Source organism: Pterocles gutturalis, unplaced genomic scaffold, assembly GCF_000699245.1.
Source record: "Pterocles gutturalis isolate BGI_N339 unplaced genomic scaffold, ASM69924v1 scaffold13605, whole genome shotgun sequence".
Taxonomy (NCBI): domain Eukaryota; kingdom Metazoa; phylum Chordata; class Aves; order Pterocliformes; family Pteroclidae; genus Pterocles; species Pterocles gutturalis.
The window spans coordinates 2,076-27,024 of NW_010146040.1; the positions used below are offsets into that span (position 1 = coordinate 2,076).

General features: G+C 44.4%; 1 protein-coding gene across 1 annotated transcript; it reads left to right on the forward strand.

The window, feature by feature from the left end:
• Positions 1–651: 651 nt before the first annotated feature.
• On the forward strand, positions 652–17,733 carry FBXO32 (F-box protein 32; the record flags this gene model as incomplete). The annotated part of the gene is given in 9 exon segments (XM_010085590.1): positions 652–789; positions 791–810; positions 2,513–2,562; positions 3,240–3,332; positions 10,178–10,271; positions 11,151–11,335; positions 14,906–15,088; positions 16,256–16,399; positions 17,105–17,733. Coding segments are annotated over 9 exon segments (997 nt in total), but the record flags the coding sequence as incomplete, so codon positions are not given.
• Between the last annotated feature and the right edge of the window lie 7,216 nt (positions 17,734–24,949).

Consider the following 24,949-nt stretch of genomic DNA (forward strand, 5'->3'; position numbering starts at 1 on the left):
GCTTGGATCGGCTGATTTGCAGATCTGCAGAATGTGGAGAAGTTGGTGCACAGCCTCTTTATAGGTAGTTTTTCATTGCCCTCGAAGAAAATAAGGGGTTATAGCTCCCTTCACTAATAATATAGCTACAGCAGAGCTCCAGGAAAAGCAGAAGATGGGCAGTCTTGGACCAGAGATTCTAGCTGTTAATTTGCATGGTCACTACTATGTGGGGTTTGGAAAACCACCAGCCAAGTATGAACTTCAGCTGAGCTTTTCCTGTAAGCTTGAAAGAATGTTTTGTAGGGACTCTTTTGTTAATAAATATTTTGCATGCATAGATATTCTCAGATGTCTAAATATGTCCTTCTGTAGAAGTCTGACTGGCTCAGAGGAATCTACTGCCTACAGGAGGAGGATATGGTCTTACTTAAGGATAGAAACAGGTTAAAGGGAAGAAAGGAATACTGCCTAGTAGTGTCCCAGCACTAACTGTGCAATCTGTTACCTGCTCCTGTCTGTTACAGGTATCTTAGCTAGCACAGAAATGAAGCACCAGGGACTTGTTCAAAAATCCCATTACTGCATGCAAAACCAGTATGCAGACTTCTCAAGAGTAGCCTGCAAGGAGGCAGCTCACAGTGAAAACCTGTGTATTTTCTCTCCTTGCAGGAAACAGTGTTCAGAGTGCAGAAATAAACAATCTTTGCTTTGTGTCATTCACAGCTTTTGTAAAAAGGATGGTCACAACAAAGAGAATCTCTTCAACAGCCTGAACTATGATGTTGCTGCCAAGAAGAGAAAAAAGGAAAAAAAAAGCCAAGACTCAATGTAAGATGTCTATTTGGACTTTTGTGTAAATAAAAGTTGCTGCAGGAGAATGCTTCATATCTGTTTTTTGCATAGTGCATGAGGAGTCTTCCAGAGTGTGTTGAAGGGCTTTGTGCCCATGTTTGACTTAAGTAGATAACTTGGATACAGTTTAATGGCAAGATTTATACCCGTTAGTAATCCCTGCTCTGAGGGCTTGTGCTTGTTGTGTTCAAACTTTTGTCATTTGTTTGTCAGAAGGAGGGTAATTTTTTCCTATGGTACATTCAAATGAACCAGTTCCAGTTTTTTCCCCTTGTAGACTTCCTTGAGCACAACAGTCTAAATTTATTCCTCCTTCCATATGCATGTTGAGCACTAATCTATGTTACTGGAGGCTACAAGCCTGAATGTGAGCTTGGATCCTATCCCTGCACATGGAGTGCAACGAAAAATGAAAAGATTTTAGCCCGCTCAAAACAATGGAAGGTTTGAAATCTTTATGCACAGCAAGCAGCTGGGGTCCCAGATGGCACACTGTGGGAGGACTCCAGGGAGCCTGCAGGGACAGCAAGGTCTGTGTTGGTCTGATTGCGAGATAGGTACTGGAGTTGGATGTGAAGGCTACAAATGTAAACATACACAGAGGAAATGAGTTACAATTCCCACACTACTATTAGCTCATTGTGCATCCCCCAGGATTTTGGAAACTGATGCCAAAAGTTGGCCCCTCAGTGCATTCACTTCTCTGAACAAACAAATGTCACCATGACAGTTTTTGGCTGGATTCTGCTGTGACCTACTATTTAAAAGGGCCTGATGCGGGGTCTGCGTGCCTGTAACTGAGACTGGGTTTGTCCTTGGGCTTGTAATACCAGGCAGGAGTACATAGCTGCATCCTTGGCTGGAAAAAGACTCCAGGAGCACAATATTTCCTTTAAGGAAAGGAGTCTAGCAGGACAGGGAGAAGAATTTTTTTCTTCTGTTAGCTGTTGAATTGCCAATGTGTGGTGGAAGTAGGGTCAAGAGCCCATATGAGAATGGGGTGGGAGAAGGATTGAGCAGCGTAACTGCTTACAGTAAGAGCTCTTCTGCAAACCAGGTTAGCAGCATGTGGTGGGTACAGGGAAGTTATTTTGGGGAGTGGATGGGACAACTCCCATTTCTGAGGGAAGGGAGGGGTAATTAGAAATCAGTAAACTATGGTCCCAAGTAGTTTTTTCTTTTTTAGCAAGTTAGCTGCAAGCACAAGCATGCTCCTCTGAGCCTGACCTCACTGCTAAAAGCTCTCCCACATGCTTGGTGTCTCATGATGTTTTTGTTCAACTTCAAATTTGACATTCAATCCCAACCCTGTAACCAAGGTAGTGAATAGTTAATAAAATCAATAACAACAAAACCTGGCTGTCAGCCATACTTACTGTCTGGTATCAAGGAAGGGGAGGTGCTATGGTATATCTGTGGCTGGCAGATTAAACATTTACAATCTTGAGCAGTGTCACTGAAACAGAAGCCCTTTCTAAGGCTTGGGGAGGCAGTCTCAAATGAAGCAGGATGGAAACAGAGCAGCTCAGTAAGTTTCTAGTGTTGGTTTCAAGTGCAGTGCTATAAACACAAAATAACTTCATTTGCACTAAAGGGGCAGTGAATGTTTCAGGCAGAACAGAGATCCAGTCCTCTGTGAGATGAAGATTACCTGAGCAAAATGTCTTTGTCCAAACAGATTTCCACCAGGAGAAATGGATCTATGTTCACAAGGGGAGCACAAAAGAGGTGAGTGCCTCCATAGGTTCTTTGTTCCTGTTTCTACTAGTTTTTTTTCCAAGTGGTGGAAGATCCTGTGCTGATATAAATCAGCAGAAGCTCTTAATAGATAAGTGGAAGATCTGGCTTGTGGTTGGAATTTCAGTAATGATTTTAAGCCCCAATCAGGGAGCCAAGGCTTGCTGTACAAGAGTCTGTACATGTGTTTAAAATATGACTTGTTTGCTTCCCTCAGTTAAAAAAAACCACCCAGCCATTTGCAGACCAAGCCATAATACTGTTCTTGGCTTTCACCCAGTACAGTCCTAACATGGAAAATTGTTGGAATTCATCACAAGAGCTCGCTTGTGTTCATGGAGAGAAGTGGCTGTATGAGACTGCTCTGAACTCGCACTGTATATTGAACCCTGGGAATGTGTGGCTCATTCTCACCTGTAAATTCATGGGTCATGAGCAAAGCTTGGGTCACTCCTGGGAAGCTACCATAATCTACATTGGCCCATGCCCACTCTTGACGTCAATAAGTGCGGCTCTGCGGGAGACAGGCCTGCTGCCTCTGTCCGTGAGCTGGTCCCATGGTCTGTACCCATTAGCTTGCTAAATTGAGTTGCCCTGGGTCATGTCTTTCTGGTGCTGTCTGGACTCACATCTGCCAAAACATGACCCAGACTGTTTTTTCTTTTCAGCGCCATGGTTACTGCACCTTGGGAGAAGCTTTCAACCGACTTGACTTCTCCAGTGCTATTCTGGACTCCAGGCGATTCAACTACGTCGTGAGGGTGAGTGAAAGGCCAGGGTTTATTTTGCTGTGATGGTGGTGGAGGCTCTGAACTGAGCACCAGTTGGGTGATGGGAAGCACTGGCAAAGAAGAGAGGTCCAAGCATGCAAGTGGGGGTGTTGGGCTTTGCTGCATGAAGTAATTGATGGAAGTTGTGTGGATAGGTGCCCAAAACCTCCTCTTCTATCTGTTAAAATGGAGAGTGAGGGAGGTGGTGGTAATGTAGAAGGTGGGCTGTCCTTAGGCTAGCATTGCTACTACTTTTCAGTTGTGAAATTCACTTCTGAAACCCAGAAAGCTTAGCTTCTAATTCCTGAGTTTTCAGCTTCTAAATGTGATTCCTGTAGCCCCACAGCTTTCTGCAGAGGCCAAAGAGCAGTGGGGACCTCTTTATACAGAAGGTTCTATTTCCATGAGGGCTGTGGAGCTTTGTCTCCTTGGAAGTGATACAGGAGAGACTGTGGGGAGCTGAGTGTTTTGGGAATGAAAGGATGGGCTGAACCTCTTGGAGGTAATGATCTTATCTTCTCTCTTAAGGATCATGGTTGCTCTTAGTCCTGTGTGACTGGCAGCAGTTTCAGTGGGTGAAGCATTTGGTTAGTCCTGACACCATTAGTTGGTAGGAAGGAGTCATCAGCCTCAGGTTCCCCATTCTCTGGCTTCTCTTTTGGCTCTGGGTGGCCAAGGGGGGTGGTAGTGGTCTGGGGAGCTGCTGTCCTGAAGGCTGTATGTTGTGCATGTGATCTGCAAATTGATCTCGAATTTCAGAATGCTTATCAAGGTTTGGAATTGAATAAGCTTAAAAAAAAATTGTTATTAACTTGAGGCTGTTTATAAACAGCTCCTTTTCACATCTCATCAGCAGTTGATCACTGGTGAGGCACCAGCTGTTCAGGTTTTAGGTTCTGCAGCAAGCAGCATTGGTATTGCTTTCCTTTTGCTGAGTCAAATGTCATGAGAAGTGTCTAAGGAAGAAATGATCTGAGCAAGTTCACCTCTGTTTGTTCAGCTGTTGTCTCAGTGACAATGAGCCTGTGAAAACCTCTGTCACCCTGGAAAGGGTACAGGCATTGAGGTGATTACCTGTCTGCTGTGCAGGAGGGACACTGGCAATCACTTGGATGTCCCACTGCAGGCATGGTGGCAGGGAGTGGGGATGCTGGGGAAGGTGAAACAGGATATATGGAAGCTCAGGCTGTCCTAGCTCTGTTCCTGCTTGTGTAGAGAGAAGGTGATCGCTAGTGCTGAGGTACTCAGTGTTTTGTGGTACTGGATATATATACACACAGCCGTGTCCTCTTCAGGGGTGTTATTGTGGAAGGAACAGTTCATGCCAAGGCTATAACCCTTTAGTCAAATATAAAGGAGGAAAATAAAATGAAACTTCTGTTTGGTGCTGCAGAGATCCCTTTGGCAGACTTTGTCCTACAACAATGAAGAACTCCAAAGAGTGCTGCTGAGCGTGGCCTAGGTCACACTGTGCCACCTGATGGGCTTCTGCTGCTCAGACCAATGTGATGGGTGTCTCACATGGGATTGCAATGATTGAGCAGAAGTCCCATGAAATCTTTTGAAGAGCAAACTCAAATTTCAGTGAAATCAGGGTGGTCTGGTGGGGAGACTCAGGCTGGCCTTCTTCTTCCTTTTTCCCATGGGGACTTCATAAAAGCACCCCAAATCTGTGTATCCAAAATAGCAGTGTTCTGTATGGAAGCTGGCATGTGTCCTTTCAACAAATTACCTCTCCTGAGCTTTTAAGAGTAGCTTTCCCCCTAGTAGTTTTAAGGATACAGCACTACTGAGAAGTATGAAGCTTTCTAATTGAGACTGACTTGTGGTTTGGCAGATTAAAGAAGATATTAAACCTGGTACCATGGATCAAATATAAAACTGACTTCTTAAAATGAAAGGCTTGTATCAGCCAAGTCTCCGGTGGATAGTAGCTCATAAAATGCCTTATGTGCCAGATTTACTCATGAAAAGCTCTGCCTAGATGTAGATCTTGTTTATGGTCCTTTGCAAATTGCAGGCCTCCTAGAGCACACAGATGAGCAATCTGTCACATGGAAAATGCCTTGAACATTGGCAGGCAAAACATTTTTCCCTTCCCTCCCTCTCCTTGTTCTCTCTAGTTTCACCCTTTGCTTGGGGTATCTGATTAATGTCACTACATAGTTCATCCAGCAAATGCTTTCCAAGGAGAGAAGTTAGAGTTGGAGGCTGAGGGAGAATGAGGATGTGTCTGCAGGGAAAGAAAAACAGCTGCAGGGTTGGGATTCTGCTGGGTACACCTAAACTTGCCCTGTAGAGAAATAAGCTACATCACTGCTGATAGCAAAATGGGCTTTCAGGCTGAACATCAGCTTGCCTGTCTCAAAGCATTCCTTTCTGAATTTATTTGAACTTAGGCACTACAGTGTTTTCAGTGCTGATTGTTTGTCATACATTAGTGTCTGCTGCTTAAAATATAGCCAAAGTAAGTTCTTGGAGTTCCCAATAGTGCACTGAAAAAATGGGCACCTCCAAGTGAGGTGGAGATGTGAGCTGCAGGAAGCTTGGTAGATATTTTTCATGGGAAAATACCATCAGCTGTAGTCAGTGAGTTCATGTAACTGAAGCAAAATAAATTTTCATCCAACATCAATCTTGTCTGACAGTCTGCTGATACAGTGCTGGAAGTGCTAAGTACAGGTATTGGTGCCATGTCTTGGTCCGTGCTGATCTTTTAAACTATAGTATCTGCCTACATGTTACAGGACAGTGTTCCCTTCTAGAGCTAGTCAGGAAGTGTATGATTGACCCAGAGGACCCAAACTGCTCTTGGTCTTGAAGCAGTCTTACAGATTTAATGAAAAGACTGGAAGGATTCTGTAAGCATAAGTAATATGAGCAGAGACAAAAGTGCCTGCAGCCCAGAAGTTGTCAGTTCTCCTTTGGGAACACTCTGTTCAGATGACACTGAAGTTTTGCAGGCTGCTTCCTTCAGAAAGATTTGTCATATGATGGTTGTGTAGTAATGTCTCAAGGGAAGGTGCTGTTTCTGATCATAAAAGGTTAGGTCAGGTTAAGCTGCATGGGCACAGCTCTTGGGGAATAATATGATCTAGATAGTGTACAGCTTGCTAAAGTAGTCTCTTAAATTTATTTCTTAAGTTTTTATAGCAGTTAGCAGTGGGAGTCCTGGATTTATGCTGTGCTGAAAGAATATCTGCTTGATGCTGTCTCATGGAGATCTGTCAGCACCTGGGCTGTAAATCATTATAACTCGCCTTGCTCTTGCTCTGCCTCCTAGCTGAAAGCCAACGTGACATTTCAGCCACAGAAAGTGAAGGGCTGTGAGAGCAAGGAGGGGCTGGAGGAGGAATTTTTCATTGCAGTATGTTTCTCCAAGCAGTATAGATGTGAGGAGCCACATCCCCAACCAGGAGAAGCTTATGAATCCCCACAGGGTGCAGTCCAGCTTCCCTATAGCTGGTTTGTGGTATTCAAAGGGGGATTTACACTTCAGTAGTTTGAGACTTGTGACTTTAATCATTACAAAGCATTTCCCTTTTTGAAGCATGGTTACACCCTCCTGCTTGGTGCAGCAGGCCTGCTGAGGACTTTTGTCTCTGGGTACTGTGAGCCCCTAGCTGTGGGTTATTTGGGGAATGGATTGCCTGCACAGCCCAGTGTTGAACAGAGACAGTGGCAGAAGTGCTATCTGGCTGTGACAGGTCTGAGCAGTGCTGCACACAGCAGTCACGGGGGGAAGGCAGCATGTTTTCATGGCCCCTTGTTCCCTGCCACATGGCACTGTTTTGTCTTTTTTTTTTCCCCTTGTGCTTATGCAAGGCAGACCCACTCTGCTCCCAGAGCTAAGTGGCTCATTGCACCCTCTGCTTTAGGCCAACTACTGCTGAGGTTTGAGCAGGAGCCACATCACACTCATGGGGAAGTGAGTGGGTTATTGTCCTGGTATGGAAGATTCTGCCTCCTGCCAGCTTTGCAGAGGCTCTGGAATAGCCCACTGCATCTCTTGCCTTTTCTCTGTGGCTCTTGCAAACCCCTGAGAGAAAAAAAAATAGGGTGAGGCAGCAGTAAGGATTTTCTATGTCACCTTTTTCAACTTCTTGGAAGTTGAGTGAACTGGGATCTTATACCCTCTTTTCCAGAGGTGATGCAGACTTCCCAGCTCCAGTTAAAATTGTCTGGAGTGCAATCACTTAATGTTTTTGAAAAGCAGGCCTCTTAGAATTGCTCTTAACCTTTCCCTGTGTACTCTCTCCTACCATCTGTCCCTTTCAGTTGAGCGTGGGCTGGACTTAATGCAACCACATCATCACACAGGCTTGCAGCTCTCCAGCCTTTTTACCCTACTCAGCATTAATCTGAATTCATCAGTCTGCTTTTAGTCTGTATTATGCAAGTGGCAACATTCTTAATTTTTTTATAATGCTGTAGACCCCAATTTGGCAGTCTGTTAATTGAGACCCTGATCTGCTGTGTCTATGCCAACACTAAAAGATGCTCAATGCACTGGAGCATGTGGAATGTGGATGGACTGTATTGCTTACCTGCTTTTTGTGTATTATATGAGCACAGAAGAATAAGAAAATGTCTTTTGATTTGGAGGGCTAGCCAGCTGCTTCAGCCAGTGGTCCCTGGGGAGCAGAGCAGTCCTAGAAGTATTCACAACATAGTTTTCATATGGAATTTCATCCTGTGTTTATTGCTGCAGGGGAAGAGAGGTGACACATAGTATCTGAGCTGGTTCACTGAATATAAATTGAACCTTGATAAACACAGACAAGGCAAATTTGAATCTCTTTCTTTGGCTAAATTAATTTTGTACCAATTTAGCATTTTTTAAGGAACTGAAATTTTTATCCATATTCCTCTTAAAGAATGGCCCTGGCATCTAGTTCTTATGGTATTGCATTATGTGATGCTTATCACGGGGTGCATTTTGGTGTTTTCAGTGATGGGCACAACACTGCTAACACCCAGCCTGGAGGAAATTGTCTCTGTGCCAGTTCCAGAACGGTGCAATCTGGAGACAGCAGTTGTTTATGCACAGGAGAGCTGATCTGGGTGCATGTGTGGCTAATGTACAGATGGAGTCTGGCAAGTTGATTGCTATAATCAAAGGTCTGGAGGCTAAACAGTTTAGTGTAAGCAGAGTATTACACACTACTTCAGGACACTGATTTCTTTTTCTTTTTGCTCAGTATTTCATTACATTACAAAAAGACCTTTTTTAAAACTTTCCAAACACCTTGCAGACTGCCCTGTTTAAAGAGTATCTAGTCCTTGTGTTCTCAGCTGATCTAGCAAGAAGATCCACTGATGCCTGTGCACCAAATGCTGTGCAACTGTCCTGCATCTCTTCTTTCCCCCAAATGAGCCAAGAAACCAGGCAGCCTGCCCTTCATCTTGTTTTCTTTCGGTCATGCGAGGTGCAAGATATTAATAGAATGTAAACTTAAAGCCACCTGATGATGGTCTTGGCCTGGAAATTAAATGGAAGAAGAGATCGGTCACTCTAGGCGACTTCACTGCTAACTGGCAGTCACACAGCAGTGGCTGAGACCAGCAGAGCAGGCAAACGGCTGCAGTAATACCCACCCCTGAGCTCTCTGCTTTATGGCAAGCTGCCGGTGACTTTTTGGATACATTCCTGTCATTATAGCGAAACAAATAGTTCAGCTTATGACTTATCAAGTCTTGTCAAAAGCCATCTTAGTTACTTGACACAAGTAGTTGCACTTTCTCTGGGCTCTCTGCAGTGCCAGCAGCGGGATACCGTAGCCGCAGATGATAAAGGATTAATAAGCTAGTCATGCGGTAATGTGTTGATTGATTTGTAGCATAAAAGGTTTTTCCTTTCCTTTCTAAATTAAAACAGAAGGCTATGTACATCCAAAACAAATGCCCTGACACGTGGACAGTCTGTGTTTTTATGTAATGCTGGGGGAAGGGAGGAAAGCTTGGAAGATCCTGGGCCACATGTTCTGCAGAGCATGATCCACAGGAAACTTCCACAGCTGTTCTCATGGTGGTGGAGAGCCAGGGAGGAGAGGGCATCTTCCCTGTGGGAAATGCTTCCCTTAGCAACTCAGCAGACACAGCATTCAGCTTGTACGCAAGTCAGGAGATCAGTGATGGGAAGCAAATCCTAATTGAAAGTAAAAGTAAGATTTCCATTAGGGGAGGTTAACAAGTAAACAGGACAAATGGGGAAAGGTGGTTTGGTGTTGCAGCTGTATGAGCTGTATGAGGGGAGGAAACCTTGGGGGAATAAGGGGTTTTTGGGGGTGAGGGTTTGCTTTTAATATAGTGCTTAACCTTTTTGTCGTGGTGACAGCATTCTGACAAAACCCATGCAACCCAGGGGTTTGACGTAAATTGTGGAGTCTGATTCTCATTAATGCCCATCAATAATACCCCCATCCAAACAGGCAGTTGCTTGTGTTCCCATATGACATGGCTTGTTTATGCCCCAGTGAAGGACAGTGACGTCAGCTGTTCGTTGTTCCCTTGGTGTGAATAGAGGCTGGCTGGCTGAGCACTGCTCTGTGGTTTCTCTGCATCTCTGAACCATTAAATCAAGTTGGTTTGGTTTTTTTTCCCCCTGAAGATCATTGGGAGGCCTTTTTACCTGCAACCCCTTTTGATGAGGGTTTAATTACTTAGCCTCTATTCTCCTCTCCCTTTGCATTAATTTGCTCTGTTGTCCTGTCTTGCTTTTATTTTCAAGCAGCAAACAAGTCTCGGGACTGTTTTGCTGTGTCATGTGACCAGGAGTCAAGATTAGAAAGGTATCTCTGTACTCTAAGGCTTGCAACTTCTATTTTTATCCACAGCTGTTGGAGCTGATAGCAAAGTCTCAGCTGACGTCACTGAGTGGCATTGCCCAGAAAAACTACATGAACATTTTGGAAAAAGTGGTGCAGAAAGGTAAGAAATGGAAATGGGGAGGAGGAGGAGTCTGATTTAATCTGGTGTACTCAGTGTGAACCACATCCTTGAGAACAGGCAATGTGAGACAGGTGAAGAAGGACACCATGGCTTATTTCTGTAGTGCAGTTCTGCTTTCCTTTCCCTCAGTGAAGGACTATGGGGGAGGGAGTGGGAAGAAATGTCTGTATGTTGGTAGGTATCTGGGAGGCAATTCCTGCTTCTCCCACTTCCTATGCTACCACTCCTGCATCCTACAGAGTCCTATTTCTGCACTGTTGCTGCTCCTGCCCCCAGCCTGGCACAGCTGCAGTGTCTGCTGCCGCCTTGCTGCCAGTTTGCTGTATCATCAGGTGCTCCCACTGCGCTGGGGGAAAGGAAAGCTTGAGGGCTGGCATCACCTCTTGGGGCTGCTGGGGGTGCTAAGTTGCAGCTGATGTGCCACTGCCCTCCCTGATGCTTTAGCTCTGGCTGAAGCCTAGGAATTGAGTGCCCTGTTTGTGTGTGTATGCATAATGAGAAAGGAGATCCTGAGCTGTCTCCCTGCACATCAGCTGGGTTAGATGGGAAAGAGGTGCACATAGATAACCTCTTGCGCATACCAGAGGGGAAAGCTGGCTGGTTGCCAGTGGCTGGAAATGGGAAGTGCTGCAGAAAGGGCAGATACCTCATCTGCTTATCCTAGGAAGATCTCTTTCCATCTGCTGTCTAATCTGATGTGCCTGGCTAATGTTTAAGTGCTTTCCTTTAAAAAGAAAAGTGCAGGCTGGCTCTCTTGGCCTGTGAGGTTATAGCAGGTAATGTGACTTGCCTGAGAAACATACGTTCAGAAGAGGATTTAGGCAGTTCTCATTTTTAACCTTTTCTGTTTATCCAAAGTCCTTGAAGATCAGCAGAACATCAGGTTAATACGGGAATTGCTGCAGACCCTCTACACATCCCTCTGCACTTTGGTTCAACGGGTTGGCAAGTCTGTCCTGGTTGGAAACATCAACATGTGGGTGCACAGGATGGAGAGTATTCTCCACTGGCAGCAGCAACTGAACAACATTCAGATCACCAGGGTAAGCACAAATCCTGAAGGCTGAAAATAATGTGGCTCCTTCATGAAACCTTCTCATGTAGCAGCTCTCACTTGGGTGACTGCATCCCACTGTACTCCCAGTGCAAGCAGGGAGTGCTGGGGAAGGACCTGGAGTTGCCAGAATAACTGGATGCATTCCTAGCATTACTTGTGTCCCTTAATTCAAACTCAATGTACACAACCCTGGATCATGCCCACTGTTACTGGTTGCAGGCTGTGGCTTGACTCCTTAATGGCCATGAAGTACTGTGCAAACAGAGCTTGGCCGGAAACCATCTTCCCCTCTTGAGTCTTTAGAGACTAGGCCTCCGTGTGACAAATCAACTCGGGTCTTTCTCAAGTTGAGAAATTGCCTTCAAAACTTGTTTATCAGATAGTTGAGGTTTTCAGATTTGTTTAATCTGTGAATTAAATGCAAATTTCCAAATAGCTGCATAACTTCATGCTTCCTGGCTGAAAATATCAATGATTCTTCCAGTAGTCTGGAGCTCCCTGTTCCAACCAGACAAGTTCTGCTTTCACAACATCTGGTTTTTCAACAGTGTCTGTGGGGATGGGAAAGATGTATTAGTTGATAAATTCCTAACCTGTCTTTGCATGGGAATCAAATCTGAACTTGCTCCACTTCACAGAATCACAGAAGGGTTGAGGTTGAAAGGGACCTCTGGAGGTCATCTGGTCTAACCCCCCTCCTCAAGCAGTGACACCTACAACCAGTTGCCCAGAACCATGTCTAGATGGTTTTTTTCCACCTCAAAGGGATGTTTACTCCACATAAATTTTAAAGCTTTTCCCCAGTGTTGAGCTCTGTGTTGGTGTACCCCTTGTAAGACTTTTCTGCAGTGAACTGGACTGTGAAATTCTCACTTGCGCAGACCAAGGCATGGCCTAAGGGAATATAAAAAGCACTTTTTTCTTTGGTGGGTCAACCAGAGGGGCATTTGCAAAGAATTAAGCAAAGTGCATGCTTCCATCATTTTACGTGGCTGTGTTCTCTGGGAACACCAAGAAACTATTTCCAGCCCTTCAGTTAGGGTAATGCAGGCAGCAGAAGACAAACTCTGGGAGGTCCCAGGGAGTTTGAAGAGCTGCAAAAGCAGCAGTGCCTTATCTGATGGTGGTCTCTGCCCCACCTCTGCCATCCCTCCTGGTGTCCAGCTCTTGGGATGGGCTGCAGCTGCCTTTGCTATGCAGGGGAAGCACTGGGCCAGCAGTAGGGTGGCCCCTGGGGCACAGCATGTCTGTGAACAGGGGAGCTGCCCTGTGCCTGGGCATGCTGGGGTCAGCTCCCCCCAGGCTCTGCTGCCCTGAGTGCACCACAGGTCAGGATCTAGCTCCTGCTGCTCAACTCAGTAATACAATGTGGGGATTCTCCCTCTCCTTTAGGTACTTGTAAAACACACAAGCATTTTGAAGAACTCTGCCTATCCACATAAAAGCTCATCGAAGTACAGCTTGTAAGCAGAACTGCCTTTTATGCATACTTCCTTACACATAAGTTTAGAGACACTTTTCTAAAATAAATAATAGATGTCAAGCTTGCAAAACAAAAATTCATGCCACTGAAGATGACTTCAGGTCAAGCTAGAACAAAACCAGCTGAGTTTAGAGGAAGGAAGAACAAGCTCAGCTCTACACAGCCAGTTACTTACAGTGTAAGTGCTTCTGATGTTTCTGGAGGGCAGGGCATGTCTTGCAACAGCCAAGACCTAAACCTTTAAAAAAAACTTACAAAATATTGTGTATGCTAGAGCTGCTTTAAAAAAAAAAACTCCGTCCAGAAAATGACAGCATACTGATCTGCTCTGATCTAATGTGTTCTTTCTCCAAAAAAAGTAATGTTTGAAAAGTCCTGGAAAGGAATACTGAGGGAAAAGAAGTAGCTGATAAGTCTTTGGCCCTGACTCAGAGAACCTGGAAGGATTTGCTTGAGTGATGCTGGTTTCTTCAGAAATAAGACTTTGGGGCCTCTGAGCTTAGTCCTGCTTGTTGTGCCCTAGCAAAGCTTATATGTAGAAAGAGTGCAAAAGACAGACTGGCAAGGGAGATCAACAGAAGGTGAGCCAAGGTGCCAGTGCGTTCTTCCTACCTCAAAATATTACCTCAGTTTGCACTAATGGTCAGGGACACTTAGTCTGGGCTTGTGGATTGTACTGAGGAAGCATCTGCATGTAACCGGGCAGTGCACTTACAGCTTAACTCTCAGCATGCAGCATGAAAGCTGACATGGGAAGAAATGTCCTCTGGAGATGGCAGAGACACTTCACTTTTCCTGGAAGGGTTGTTTCAGGCCTGTCTTGCTGGTGGAGATGGCCAAAAATGATGCCTTGGTTGAAAAGCTGTGGTCCTTGCCAGTACCAGGCAGTGCTGCATGGTCTGGGCAAGCTGGTCCCTGGGGTACTGAGGGGAAGGTGGGAGGTGTTTGCATATGGATAAACTCGTGCCACTGGTGTTTCACATGCAATGGGATGGGTGGAGATGAGGCTGTATGATTAGAAGCAGCCTCATGCAGTGTTCCCCTGCTGATGGCAGACCACGTGTTTCTTGTTTGAAACAGTTAATGGCTCTGCCAATTGCGAGATGGGTGCTGTGACTCTGCGACTTAAAATAGCAGCATCTCTGTGCAGGGTAAATGATAAACTTGGCACATCTGTCGAACATTGTTTCTTTGTTGGGGCCCAAACTGCTGTTTGCCTTAATAAGGCTGGGGCTGGTTTAGGAGCAGCTGGAGCCTGGGTCATGGTCTTTGCTGGTGCCTTGCTCCCATGGGTGCCGTGGACTTCCCTGAATGCAGGACCCGCTGATCCATCATGGTCAATTTGACCTGGAGCTCTGCTGCCATGCGGATTTGCAAAACAGTCCTGGACCCTGTGTAGACCAGGCAAAGATGGATGGGGGGTGAAGCTCTTTAAGCTAGTATGTGCTTTGGTGCGGCTGGCCAGCCTGGAAAACTATGGCTGCAGCTGATGAGAAAGGGGCAGATTCTGCAAGTGTTCACAGGGGACAAGTCAGCCTTGCCAGCAGTGACCCATTAAGCCATGCAGGGAAAACCCTGCTGCAGGTACTCATTTCCACTGCTGTGGTTACAGTAGGATCCTGTGACAACATAAGCTAAAACACGTGTCAGAAGAAGATGAGATTCCCAACAATGTGTGTGTGTTACAGGAGGCTGAACTTGAGAAGTAATGTCAGTGTCCCTCATGGTGGAGACACCTGGATGGTTACCAGCCATGGTGCAGCCCATGGTGGTGGTGCTTTTGGGAGCAGAGTCTCATGAGTATGGATGTGAAATAGGGGAGAAGGAAGCCTGGACTGTAACTCTGCTTCTAGTTACTGTAATACAAATGCACATCCCCTTCCTTGAGGCGTCTCAGACTGTTCTGGGGCAGAAGGTCAAATGTCTTAATGTAAAATGTCTCCTTACTCAGAAGAGGGACCTGCTGCTTATTCACTCTGTGAAGAGCAATGCTTAAAAAAGCAGTAACTACTGCAAGCTTGAATTGCTTGGGTTTTCAGCTTCCTGTGAGCTCAATTTTTGTCTCTTTTCCAGCCTGCCTTTAAAGGAACCACTTTGACAGACCTGCCATTGTGTTTACAATTGAACATCATGCAGCGACTGAGTGATGGGAGGGACCTGGTTAGCCTTGGTCAGGTGGCTCCCAACCTGCAAGTGCTCAGTGAAGACCGGCTGCTGTGGAAGAAGCTCTGCCAGTACCACTTTACAGACAGACAGGTACAAGGAGGGATGCAAACTGCCATCAGTTGCTTGTTGTTACCCACTAGCAAGTGAACACACATGGGTAGATGCTCTTGCTTGATTATCTCTTGGATCTAAGGGCTGTGCCGCAAGCTGATAATACAGGCTGGCATGAGCATGGCTGTGAAGATGATTTATGTAGGGGGTTTTGCATGCCACAGTAATGATTCCTGAAATAGGAGCCTGAGGAATTAGTCATAAGGTGAACTTCAACCCTAATCCAGGTGGTAACAGCTGCAAATCATGCAGTTGCTCCTCACCCCGTGTGTGCGGGGAAAATGTGCAGACAAGCTCCAGCAGTCACCCTGATGTCCCAGGAACTGACACCCTTGCAGAAAACTTCTGTGGATGTGGTCCCTGAGCAAAGAGTTGCATTTTCTTGCCCTTTAGAGCAAGAAATCCCCTCTGAGTGGTTTTGTGAGTGACAGGACAGTATGTGGAAAACAGCCCTGCTTTTACCCACGTTGCACCTGTGTAAACTTCTTTGGCCTTTTGCAGCCTGGTAATAGTCTGGGGTCTTAACTTAAAAAGAGCAAACAAAAACCCCTCTCTGTTTATGGCTCAATGTCTGGGGTGTTTGTAGCAGACTTCTGTACTTCTTTCTCTGCTGACTTAGTATTATTTGCTCATTCTACATCTGACTTTGGAAGTGTCTCTGGGGATGTCATTGCTATTAACAAGTACATTCAAATCCAGTCTCTGCAACTAAATGAGCCATAAAGGAAAGACGGGTGTCTCCAAAGCTGATGTGACAAATAACTGACTCTTAAAGTCAGTGAAAAAGCAAAATACTTTAACTTCTGAAATTAAATGCAATTATACTTGCTGTTGTGGGAGCCAGAAACAGTGGCTAAAGTAGTATAAAAGAGCTCCCAGGGTTTCAGGCTTTCATACAGTAATATTAATGAAATGGGGATAGACCTTGATAATGGTATTGGGTGTGGCTGTTGCCATCAGGAAGCTGGTTATAGCTAGGCATTCAGAGCAGGAGTTTTGGTGTTACAAGGAAACTGTTATGGGACCAGCAAGGGTGACACTTCTACAAAGGAGAGGAGAATAACATGAGTTGAAGAGAGGGGGGAAAAAAAAAACAAACCACAACATTGTTTGACCTGATACAATTTTGGTAATTTTTTCTTTAAGATTCGCAAACGGCTAATCTTATCTGACAAGGGACATCTGGATTGGAAGAAGATGTACTTCAAGCTCATAAGGTGTTACCCCCGGAAGGAGCAGTATGGTGACACACTGCAGCTGTGCAGGCACTGCCACATCCTCTCCTGGAAGGTACGAGGTGCTGGTGGGACAAACTCAATTAGGGCAGGAGCCACAGAGCACCCAGTGCTTCATCTGATTGCAGCTGGTTTAGGATGCTGCAGTTCCCTTGCCTGCCTAACCTAGTGTTTTCCTACATCTTAATTCTCTCTCAACTATTAAGACCCTTTTTGCTTCTGAGATCCCATCTTCTCTATGTTGAACAAGAGTAGTGGCCATCAGGGCTGGAGCCGGGGGGGAGATGGGCATACTGTAGGGCTGCCTGGAGTAGAGCATCATGCCAATGCCAGCAACTCATGGCACCTCTATCACATGGAGGTGAAGGTCTTGGCAGCAGGATTAGCTGAAGTGGGAGCTGATGGCTATAGAGCAGCCCAGGACAAAAATCTGCTGGCCACTGTGCTGATACCCAAAACATGCCTCCGGAGTTAAACTCCTGTAGCCGATGGTAGGCTCCAGTCTCTCTTCCCTCAGAGAAGAGGGGAAAGGAGTGAATTGGCACTCTGCTGGTTTTATTTCCCTTGACTCGCCAGTAGCCCTTAAAATCTGAAGCCCAGTTCTGAGCTGTCTGCTTTAATGAGAGTAGAAATATTATTCTGGGCTCCACTCTATCTATTTGCAAGCGGGATATCTGGCAGAGGGGCAGTGCTATGTTGGCTGATGCTCTGGCACCCTTTCTGCAGTCTCTCTAAATGGAGTTGTTTTCTCCTTTCCCAGGGTACTGATCACCCTTGCACAGCCAACAACCCAGAGACATGTTCCACCTCTCTTTCACCGCAAGACTTTATCAACTTGTTCAGGTTCTGAACTTGGGTCACTGCAGCTTACGCGATTCTTACAGGACACTTTATACCACTGAGCTTGGACACTCCATTTGTAAATAGTGTAAATATTAATGTATGTTCGAAGCTTCTGAGTCAAGGAACAAGAGGATCTCGGAGATGAAAGGTGAAATTGCTCACTGATGTGCAGCACTTAAGGAATACAGACTTCTATAGGACTGGTGTATAAATGAAGCATGTTGTACAGAGTCCCTTTTTTTTATGATCAGAGTACAAGATACAGGGCAAAAAACTTCATTTTTTGTTTTTAGATGTTAAAATGAATTTGCCCCACAACCATTTGAGAACTGTTTTGGTTTGTTTCTAATAGAGCGAGCAATATGAGGCTAGGACTGTTGAACTGTTTCTCCATCTGGTTTTATTTAGCATACTTATTTATAAATATGACGTTTTAAAAATATTTATGAAAAATATCCCTGTGACAAGTTTAATAATACTCATATGTTTTTAAAAAGGACACATTCTGAAATACTTCAGATAGAACTCTAGCCTACTTGCAAAAGAGAATCGCACCATACCACTTTCTACCTCTAACAGATTGAGTACCTTTCAAACAAAAATCCAGTGTACAATGTGAACTTTTGTATTTTGTACAATGATTTAAAGGGAAATGTTTGTGATAGTAAGCATCTTTTCCTGTATTAATGCTTACCTCGTTACATTAGTTTTCTTGCTCTACTCAGTGCTTGAATGCCTAGAAGATAGGCACCATATAAATACCTAAGACTTTACTCCATCCTCTTTTAATTTGTTGGTTTTATGAAAGACTAGAAGGGAAAAGAGAAGCCACAAGAATGAAGATTATCTAAAAGGGAGGAAGTTCTATTATGGAGAGACAAAGGACTGGATTTAATCTTGCAGTGTAAATTCATATCAACTCCACTAGTTTAATTGCACTGGTTGAAATCCCAAGTGAGGTTAGAATCAAGCCCATGTTTTTCTAGTTTTCCAACGTATACACTGCTCTGTATTCCCACTGCTGTCAAGTGAATTCAGTCATCTTGGAGCTGGTAAAATTTAGGGAGAACTGGGCTGTTGAGTCTAGTGAAATGATGCAGGTTTTAGTCACTGGAAGACTGGCAGCATCATGTTTTGTTTCAGACTACTGGAGTTTAGGGTGATGAGTGAGACAGCCTGAAGAAACAGGTCGTAGTTTTCCTAAAAACAGCAGTCAGGACTAGAATAAGCAAGGGGCTTCCGACATGGTACTTGACATCTTTGGTTATTTCTCTGTGCCAAGCAAATGGCAAGGGCCCAGCCTAGTGCCTACCACTTCCAGTGCTGCCCTTCTTTATGGGATCTTCCAATGCTAGCCTAGAGCTAAATTTTCAGTCCTATGGAGTAAGTGGACAAACTTTCACCTTCACTGTGGACATGGTTTGCCTCGCAGTCTCCTCTGTTACATACAATGCTTCACTTTTAAAAAAAAATCCAGTTTATACATAACTATTTGAAAACCTCCAATGGAAAGATTTTGCTGTTTGCCAGTAGATTTCCTGTATAGCACTTTCTCTGTGCATGATATAAGTAGGATACCTCAGAAGGGTAAATAATGGGTTGTGTGTGACTACGTACAAAAAATTGTGAGGAAGAGGAGTACTCAGGACAATTCAGGAAGAACTACTTGACTTAATTATTGTTAAATATTCTGTTCCTTTTTTTACATTTTTGTAACTGACTTTCAACAGTTTTCTGAAGCTGTTTATATTTTTTAAATTTGTCAGTATTTGCATTTTTGCAAACTAAATCACTTTGCATATTCTTGTAAGAGACACCAAAAGGGAAAAAGGCCGCCTCTAGATGGAGCAGTGGGGAAGGGGGGAGGAAGCCTGGGAAGGAGAAAACCAGGAAAATGCTGATAAGAACTGCTGTCCTCCTGCCTTCCAACAGCAAACCCAAGCTGTTGCTCTTCCAGAGAGCTCTGTGAGCCTGTGCCACCTTTAGCTGTGGCCCAGAGCTTGGCATTTGCCAGAGATGGGGAGAAACTATGTGCAGGATAGCAAGCTTTGTCTTAGTGTTGATGCCCCATCCATCAGTTTGACTGCGGGTGGAAAGCATAACCCTGCTGGTCATATTCATGTCAACTGAAAGTGATTTAAAAGCTGTTACCTTGGAAAAATGAACTTGTGCTTGTCTGGGGGAGGTTTGTGTGAGAGGGAGGCCAGTTTCTGTTTTCATTCCCGCATTGATGGTAGCGGGTAAAGGCTGAAATCTGGCTTGGTGAATGAGAACATTAAGGACAGAAACCTGCAAGTGAAGTGAGTGAAGCATTGCCACTGTGTTTGGAGATTCTTGTAGCTCTTTTTTTCTAGCAGTGAGAGGACCTGTGCCCCTTGGCATCTTCCATTTCCAGCTCTGACTTGGGGTTGGTTTCTTTCTTAGTCTTGCCTCTGCCATCCATAGCGAGCCAACATGTTGTGATGGGGAGGCAATGGTATTTTGGTATGAAGTGCTGGGACGTTCTGCTTATTCCAAGTCCATGCTTAGCAGACAACACTTATCCACTGTGAGATTGTGACACTGGTAATTTTAAGCTCAGGTTTGAATCTGGCCTAGTGCATTCCCTGCACAGCAAGACAGAAAATCCCTGTGTTTAGCTGCAGTTCTGGAATGTCTCAGCTCTAGCCATTGCCTCTATCAGCCTTTCACTGGTTTTGAGCAGAGAGTTTATTCTGTGTCCTCTGCCCAGAGAGCATGGGTCATGCTGACAACATACTTAATGTGTAGCTGAGGCTCTTATTTATAAAACCTACATCAATTAGTGTTTTCTTATTTCATTGCACTGTGTGTATATCTTAAAGGGTCAAAGCGCTGAAGATGATTTGTTAACACATACAGACATTTGTGTGTTACTCATGTGAGGTCCTGGGATATTGCTGTCAGTGTCCAAAGCAGCAGAAAACCAAGCAACTACTGTACTGGAGAACAAAACTGACTAAAAAAGAAACAGAATAAGCCTCGTTCAGTGACTGCTTCATCATTACCCTCCTGCTACAGCAACTGTCAAATCAGACCTTGATCTCTCTGGGAGATCCATTGTTTCTCAAGTGGCTGGTGCAGGGAGATGATATGGTGAATTCAATACTCTTGTTTTGTATGTAGAACAGAATGCTGTTGCATCCAAATACCTTAGTCTAACTACTTCTAAACAAAGCAATCACTATTTTAGCAGTGCAAAGGCATCTGCTTCGCTACTGATGGCAGAGTAACAAAACAGTGTGGTAACAGGGGCTTCCAGGTAGGACAGTGTAAGGCTGCTCTTGTGCAAAAAGGACCTCTTTATTTTATTGTGGCAAAGCTGTTGTGAAGGGAGATCAGGCTTTTACTTGTATTTTGGAAATAGAACGTTCTTTTTAAATGCCATTTCACCTTCCAGTTAGTTGATGGATTCTCATTTAGACGTGCATCAGTTCTTCTACAAGGAAGGGAGGTTTTTTTTCCTCTCTTCAGGGTTTTCTCCTGCCAGTATATCCAGAGAAATCTCATTATCTTCAGACAATGTGTTAACCAGTGCAACAGTGTGGAACGTGGTGCTGTGAAGAGGAAAAATAGATCTATGCAGGGGAGGAGGCTTAGGAAGGGAGAGATCGGAGAGATCTCTGTTTCAGCTTTTTAGATGATGCAGGCATTTGGAGTTTGTTTTAATGTGATAGCCACTTCAAGAGGCACAATTTCTGAGCTGTTACATACCTTAAGCCCTTTATACTAACTATGGTATGGTAAAGTTTAATCATAAAATGTGTGCACCTCGTCTTATATTGTTTGGATTTCTTTTTTTAATTGTGAGAGTATTCTAGATCCTATTATTTTGTAAAGTGATAAGGAAAACTTGTATTGCTTTGAAGACATTGCTTTGTATGTAAACATTTAATTGCACCCTGCCACTTTCTGTATATGGGAATATCTTTTTTGTTGTTTTTCTTTGCCCCTGGGTTTTGAACTGTTTGTGTTCCCATTTCTGTTTGACTTCAATTACTCTTGCAAAGCTATCACCTTCTAGAACATATGCAGGTACAAAACCAGCTTTTCCTGCCCAGAAAATTCCTTTGCCCTTAGCTAAAATTTGATTTAGAGCAGGAACGTTTCAAATTCTGTTATGTAGCTAATAAATCAGACCTGCTGTTTCACACTTATCTCCTGCTCAGTACAGCAAACAGCATTGTCCTCTGGGGTTGTTCTTACAAACCAGTTACACAGCTTCCCCATAGATCAGCACCTTGCCAAAAAGACATTGCTTTAAATTAAAAAAAAAACTGGCCTCCTTGCAAAAATATAGACCCTGTGGAGCTGATGGCTGATAGAGACTTGCTGTTACAAGGTTTGGGACTCTGGTGTTCGGCTTGTGCTGCTTTTCTCGGCTCATTGCTTATAAGGATGCTTGTTAAAGGCTCTGAAGATGTGGCCAGCCATCCACACAGCTGTCAGCATGTGCCTGCTGGGCTGTGTGTCTTTACCAGCTTCCGATTTCTGTCCCATGTCTTCCTCCAGTGATTTTGTTGGTAGCAAATCAGCTTTGCAGGATCTGGCCCCAGGGAGAACAAATCCATTTTGTCCTTGACACATGCAGTCTCTAGTATATTAATACCTTGAACACCAGGGAGATTTCTTTTCCATTGACCAAGCATTGCTGCTTCTCCTGGGAGGGCAACTAAGGGTGAAACTTGCATTTCTTTAGCCATCGTGCACTGCACAGAATGCTAAAAGGTCAGCTACCAAGAGAACATTTTAATTTGAAATAGCAAATATGCTTATCTTTAGGAACTAATCTACAGTAATTATAAATATCTACTTATATATGGAAGAGTGTGTGTTCTGTTTTGTTTTTCCTTGAAGTTGTAACTAGAGATGATATGCAGTGAAAGGCATCCTTTGTATAATAAGACTTCCATTTAATATTATTGTGTGGTTAAAATCCTTCCATTATAAATTTGCACACTTTTTTCTTCTTCCCTTGCATGTTCAACTCCATTTTTACAGTTGTTCTGTGCAGACAGTAATGTATTTTTGTAAAACATTTTTGACACTGAATTGCAATAAATGTTCAAACAATGTGAACCAGAGTTGGTTGTCTCATTGCTTCCAAGTTGGTGACCTTATCGGCCTTGAGCTTCTGGTGACTGTAAGCAAGGATTCTTCTGCAGGAACATTCAGAACTCAGGTGGTTGTGGCAGTAGATGAATATCCCATATAGAACTGTTGCTTCATCATACCTCAAAGGAAAATGAGGTGAATGGAGCCCTCACTTCTAGCAAAAACAGTGCTCACGTGGAGCTCGTGCTCATGAATCTGTATTCTTCCAATGCACAGGAGTAATTGTTACTCCAAAAAAGATCATTAGTGCTCACACTGGTCTAATAGCTTCAACTCCAACTTAGGGCTTATGAAAGTGTTGTTTTTTTTTCTGGACATGTTGTCCAAATTATTTTTTTTTCAGTTACAATTTTATCTGGTTACTTAGTACTACAACAGTCTGACCCAAGCTCTGCTCAGAGGGAATGCAAGCTGGAGCCCAGTGAAGGGACTCCCACTAAATTGGGGAAAACCAGTTGAAAAGGCAAATGAAATTTCTCATATTGGAACAGGAGAAATTATCACAGTGAAACAGAATGATGTGCCTCAAAACAGCTATGCTACTCGTGAAAATGAGCACAAAATACAGATGTTTTGTTTTTAATTTAATTTGCACTGAAATGTAAAGTATGCTTAAGTTGTTTCATAAGGTGTGGTTTTTTTTTTTTTTGTAGTTATGCTGTGTCTTGGGAGTATAGTTAGAGGGTTGTACCCCCAGACACAAGTGTCTGGAAACACGGGACAGTCTAAAAGATCACCAGAGCCTTTGCATCAAGGGAATCAGAAAGCTGTTGTTAAGATAAGTTTCTTACTCAAACTTTCTTTGAAAGTACTCAATTTTGCTTATTTTAATGGAACAAATCCTTTAAGGGCAATAGTTGATCTTTTTAGGAAATGTGTTGGGTGGGTCTGTGAGGTGGTCTGTCTGTTATCTTCCTATTTTCATGTTAGTACCACCAACACCTCCACCCTTTTAAGAGTGCTCAGGGATAGATGGCAAGGCAGCCTGAAGCACAGATGAGGTAGCAAGTCACCCTCCACAATTACTTGAAGTGCCCTCACTGTTTTAAAACCTAATAAAGTAGAGTTCGGAGGCGGGGGGGAAATCATAATATTTGTTGGATTTAAATATGTGCCTTTACCCAACTTTCCCTAATCCATTCTGTTTCTCTGCTTTACAACGAGTGTGGGGTGAACCCCAATCAATCATGTAGGAGGTTGCTTTATATTTGACGAAACCTGAACTGTTCCTGTCAACAAAACTGCAGAAATGGGAGAGAGCTGTTTTCTGAAAGGCTCTATAAATAACTTGTGGGGGTTGAAAGGTCTTCCCTAAGCTGGAAAGGCACCAGTTCACTCCTCACAATTCTTGATGCATGGTATACTGTGCTTTTTGGTAGAAAACAAACAAACTAATGTATCTTTAATATGTTTTCCTTGGATTGTTTCAGCCCTGGCGAGAACAGCCCTTGAACATGGGAGGCAGCACCCACAGGTTTTGTGGGTGAGCTAGTGGGTCGGGCCCGGCCCCCGCCCCCCAGGGGTGCTGCTGCTTTCATGTGACTGCTGAAAATGGGTGAAAGACTCCCACCGCCAGCTTCGCTGGATAAATAAACAAACAGCCCTGTGGGGTTTGTGTTCACAGCCGGAGACGTGCAGTCAGCGCAGGAAACGTGAGTTCCTCCTCTTCACAGCACACCACGGATCTTGACGTACATTAACAGGGCTTTCGAGCGTTGAGTTAAAAATATATGCCTGTAAGAATAAGCTTATTCTTGAAGTACAGAAGAATGATGTCTCTCTGGGCAATCTGTGACGGGAACAGTCTGTGTGACAAACTCAGCAATGGCCTTGGAGGCAGCCTTGCTCCCTGCCTGGGCCCCGCACGGGGCCGGGGTGGGCTGCAGTTTTGTCTTCCCCTTGCCTTCCCTCAAAAGGCAAAACTCACACTTTTGTGAGGGGCTTATTTCATGTTACAGGCCAGAAACCTCTTTCTCTCCCTCCTTCCACTCTGTTGTGGCAGCCCAGCCTGTGGGAAGAGTGTGGGAGGAGGCTGTGTGTCCATGGGGTGATTGCCAGGCTTAACCTAGGGCCAGCGTCCTGCCCAGATGAGAGTACCGTTGGTCTGGTCATGACTGAACAGCCATTTAAGTGCTTTGACAGGTTGGGACCCAATGCTCTGTGGCCTTGCCTTCCCACCACAAGGTGCTTCTTGGTACCACAGCCATCACTTTTCCCCTTGGGGTTTGGGGCACCCTCCTCAGCTGCGTCTGGGGGACATTTTGTCCATGGGTCTCCCACCAGAACCTGACCGTGGTTTTCAACATGGGTTATCTCTCAAAGGACTTTCTCCTGGTCTTTTTATAGCTCTCTTGACAAAGTGGAATTTATTCTTTCTTTTTTGGATATAGCTGGAGGTGTAAATCCAGACAAATATAACTCCTGAAGGGGGATCAACCTGCCTGTACCGTGGCTCAGCAGTGCCTGTATTGCTGCTGGTGTATATAAAGCAACCAGGCGCCTTTTTAAACCTCTGAAGTCATTTTATTGTTTTTTTCCTTGCTTATACACAATTAAATGTTTCTCCCTTAAAAGAGCTGGCTCCTGGTGGTAGGTAGAAACCTACAATCTTTCTCTTACCACACACTTT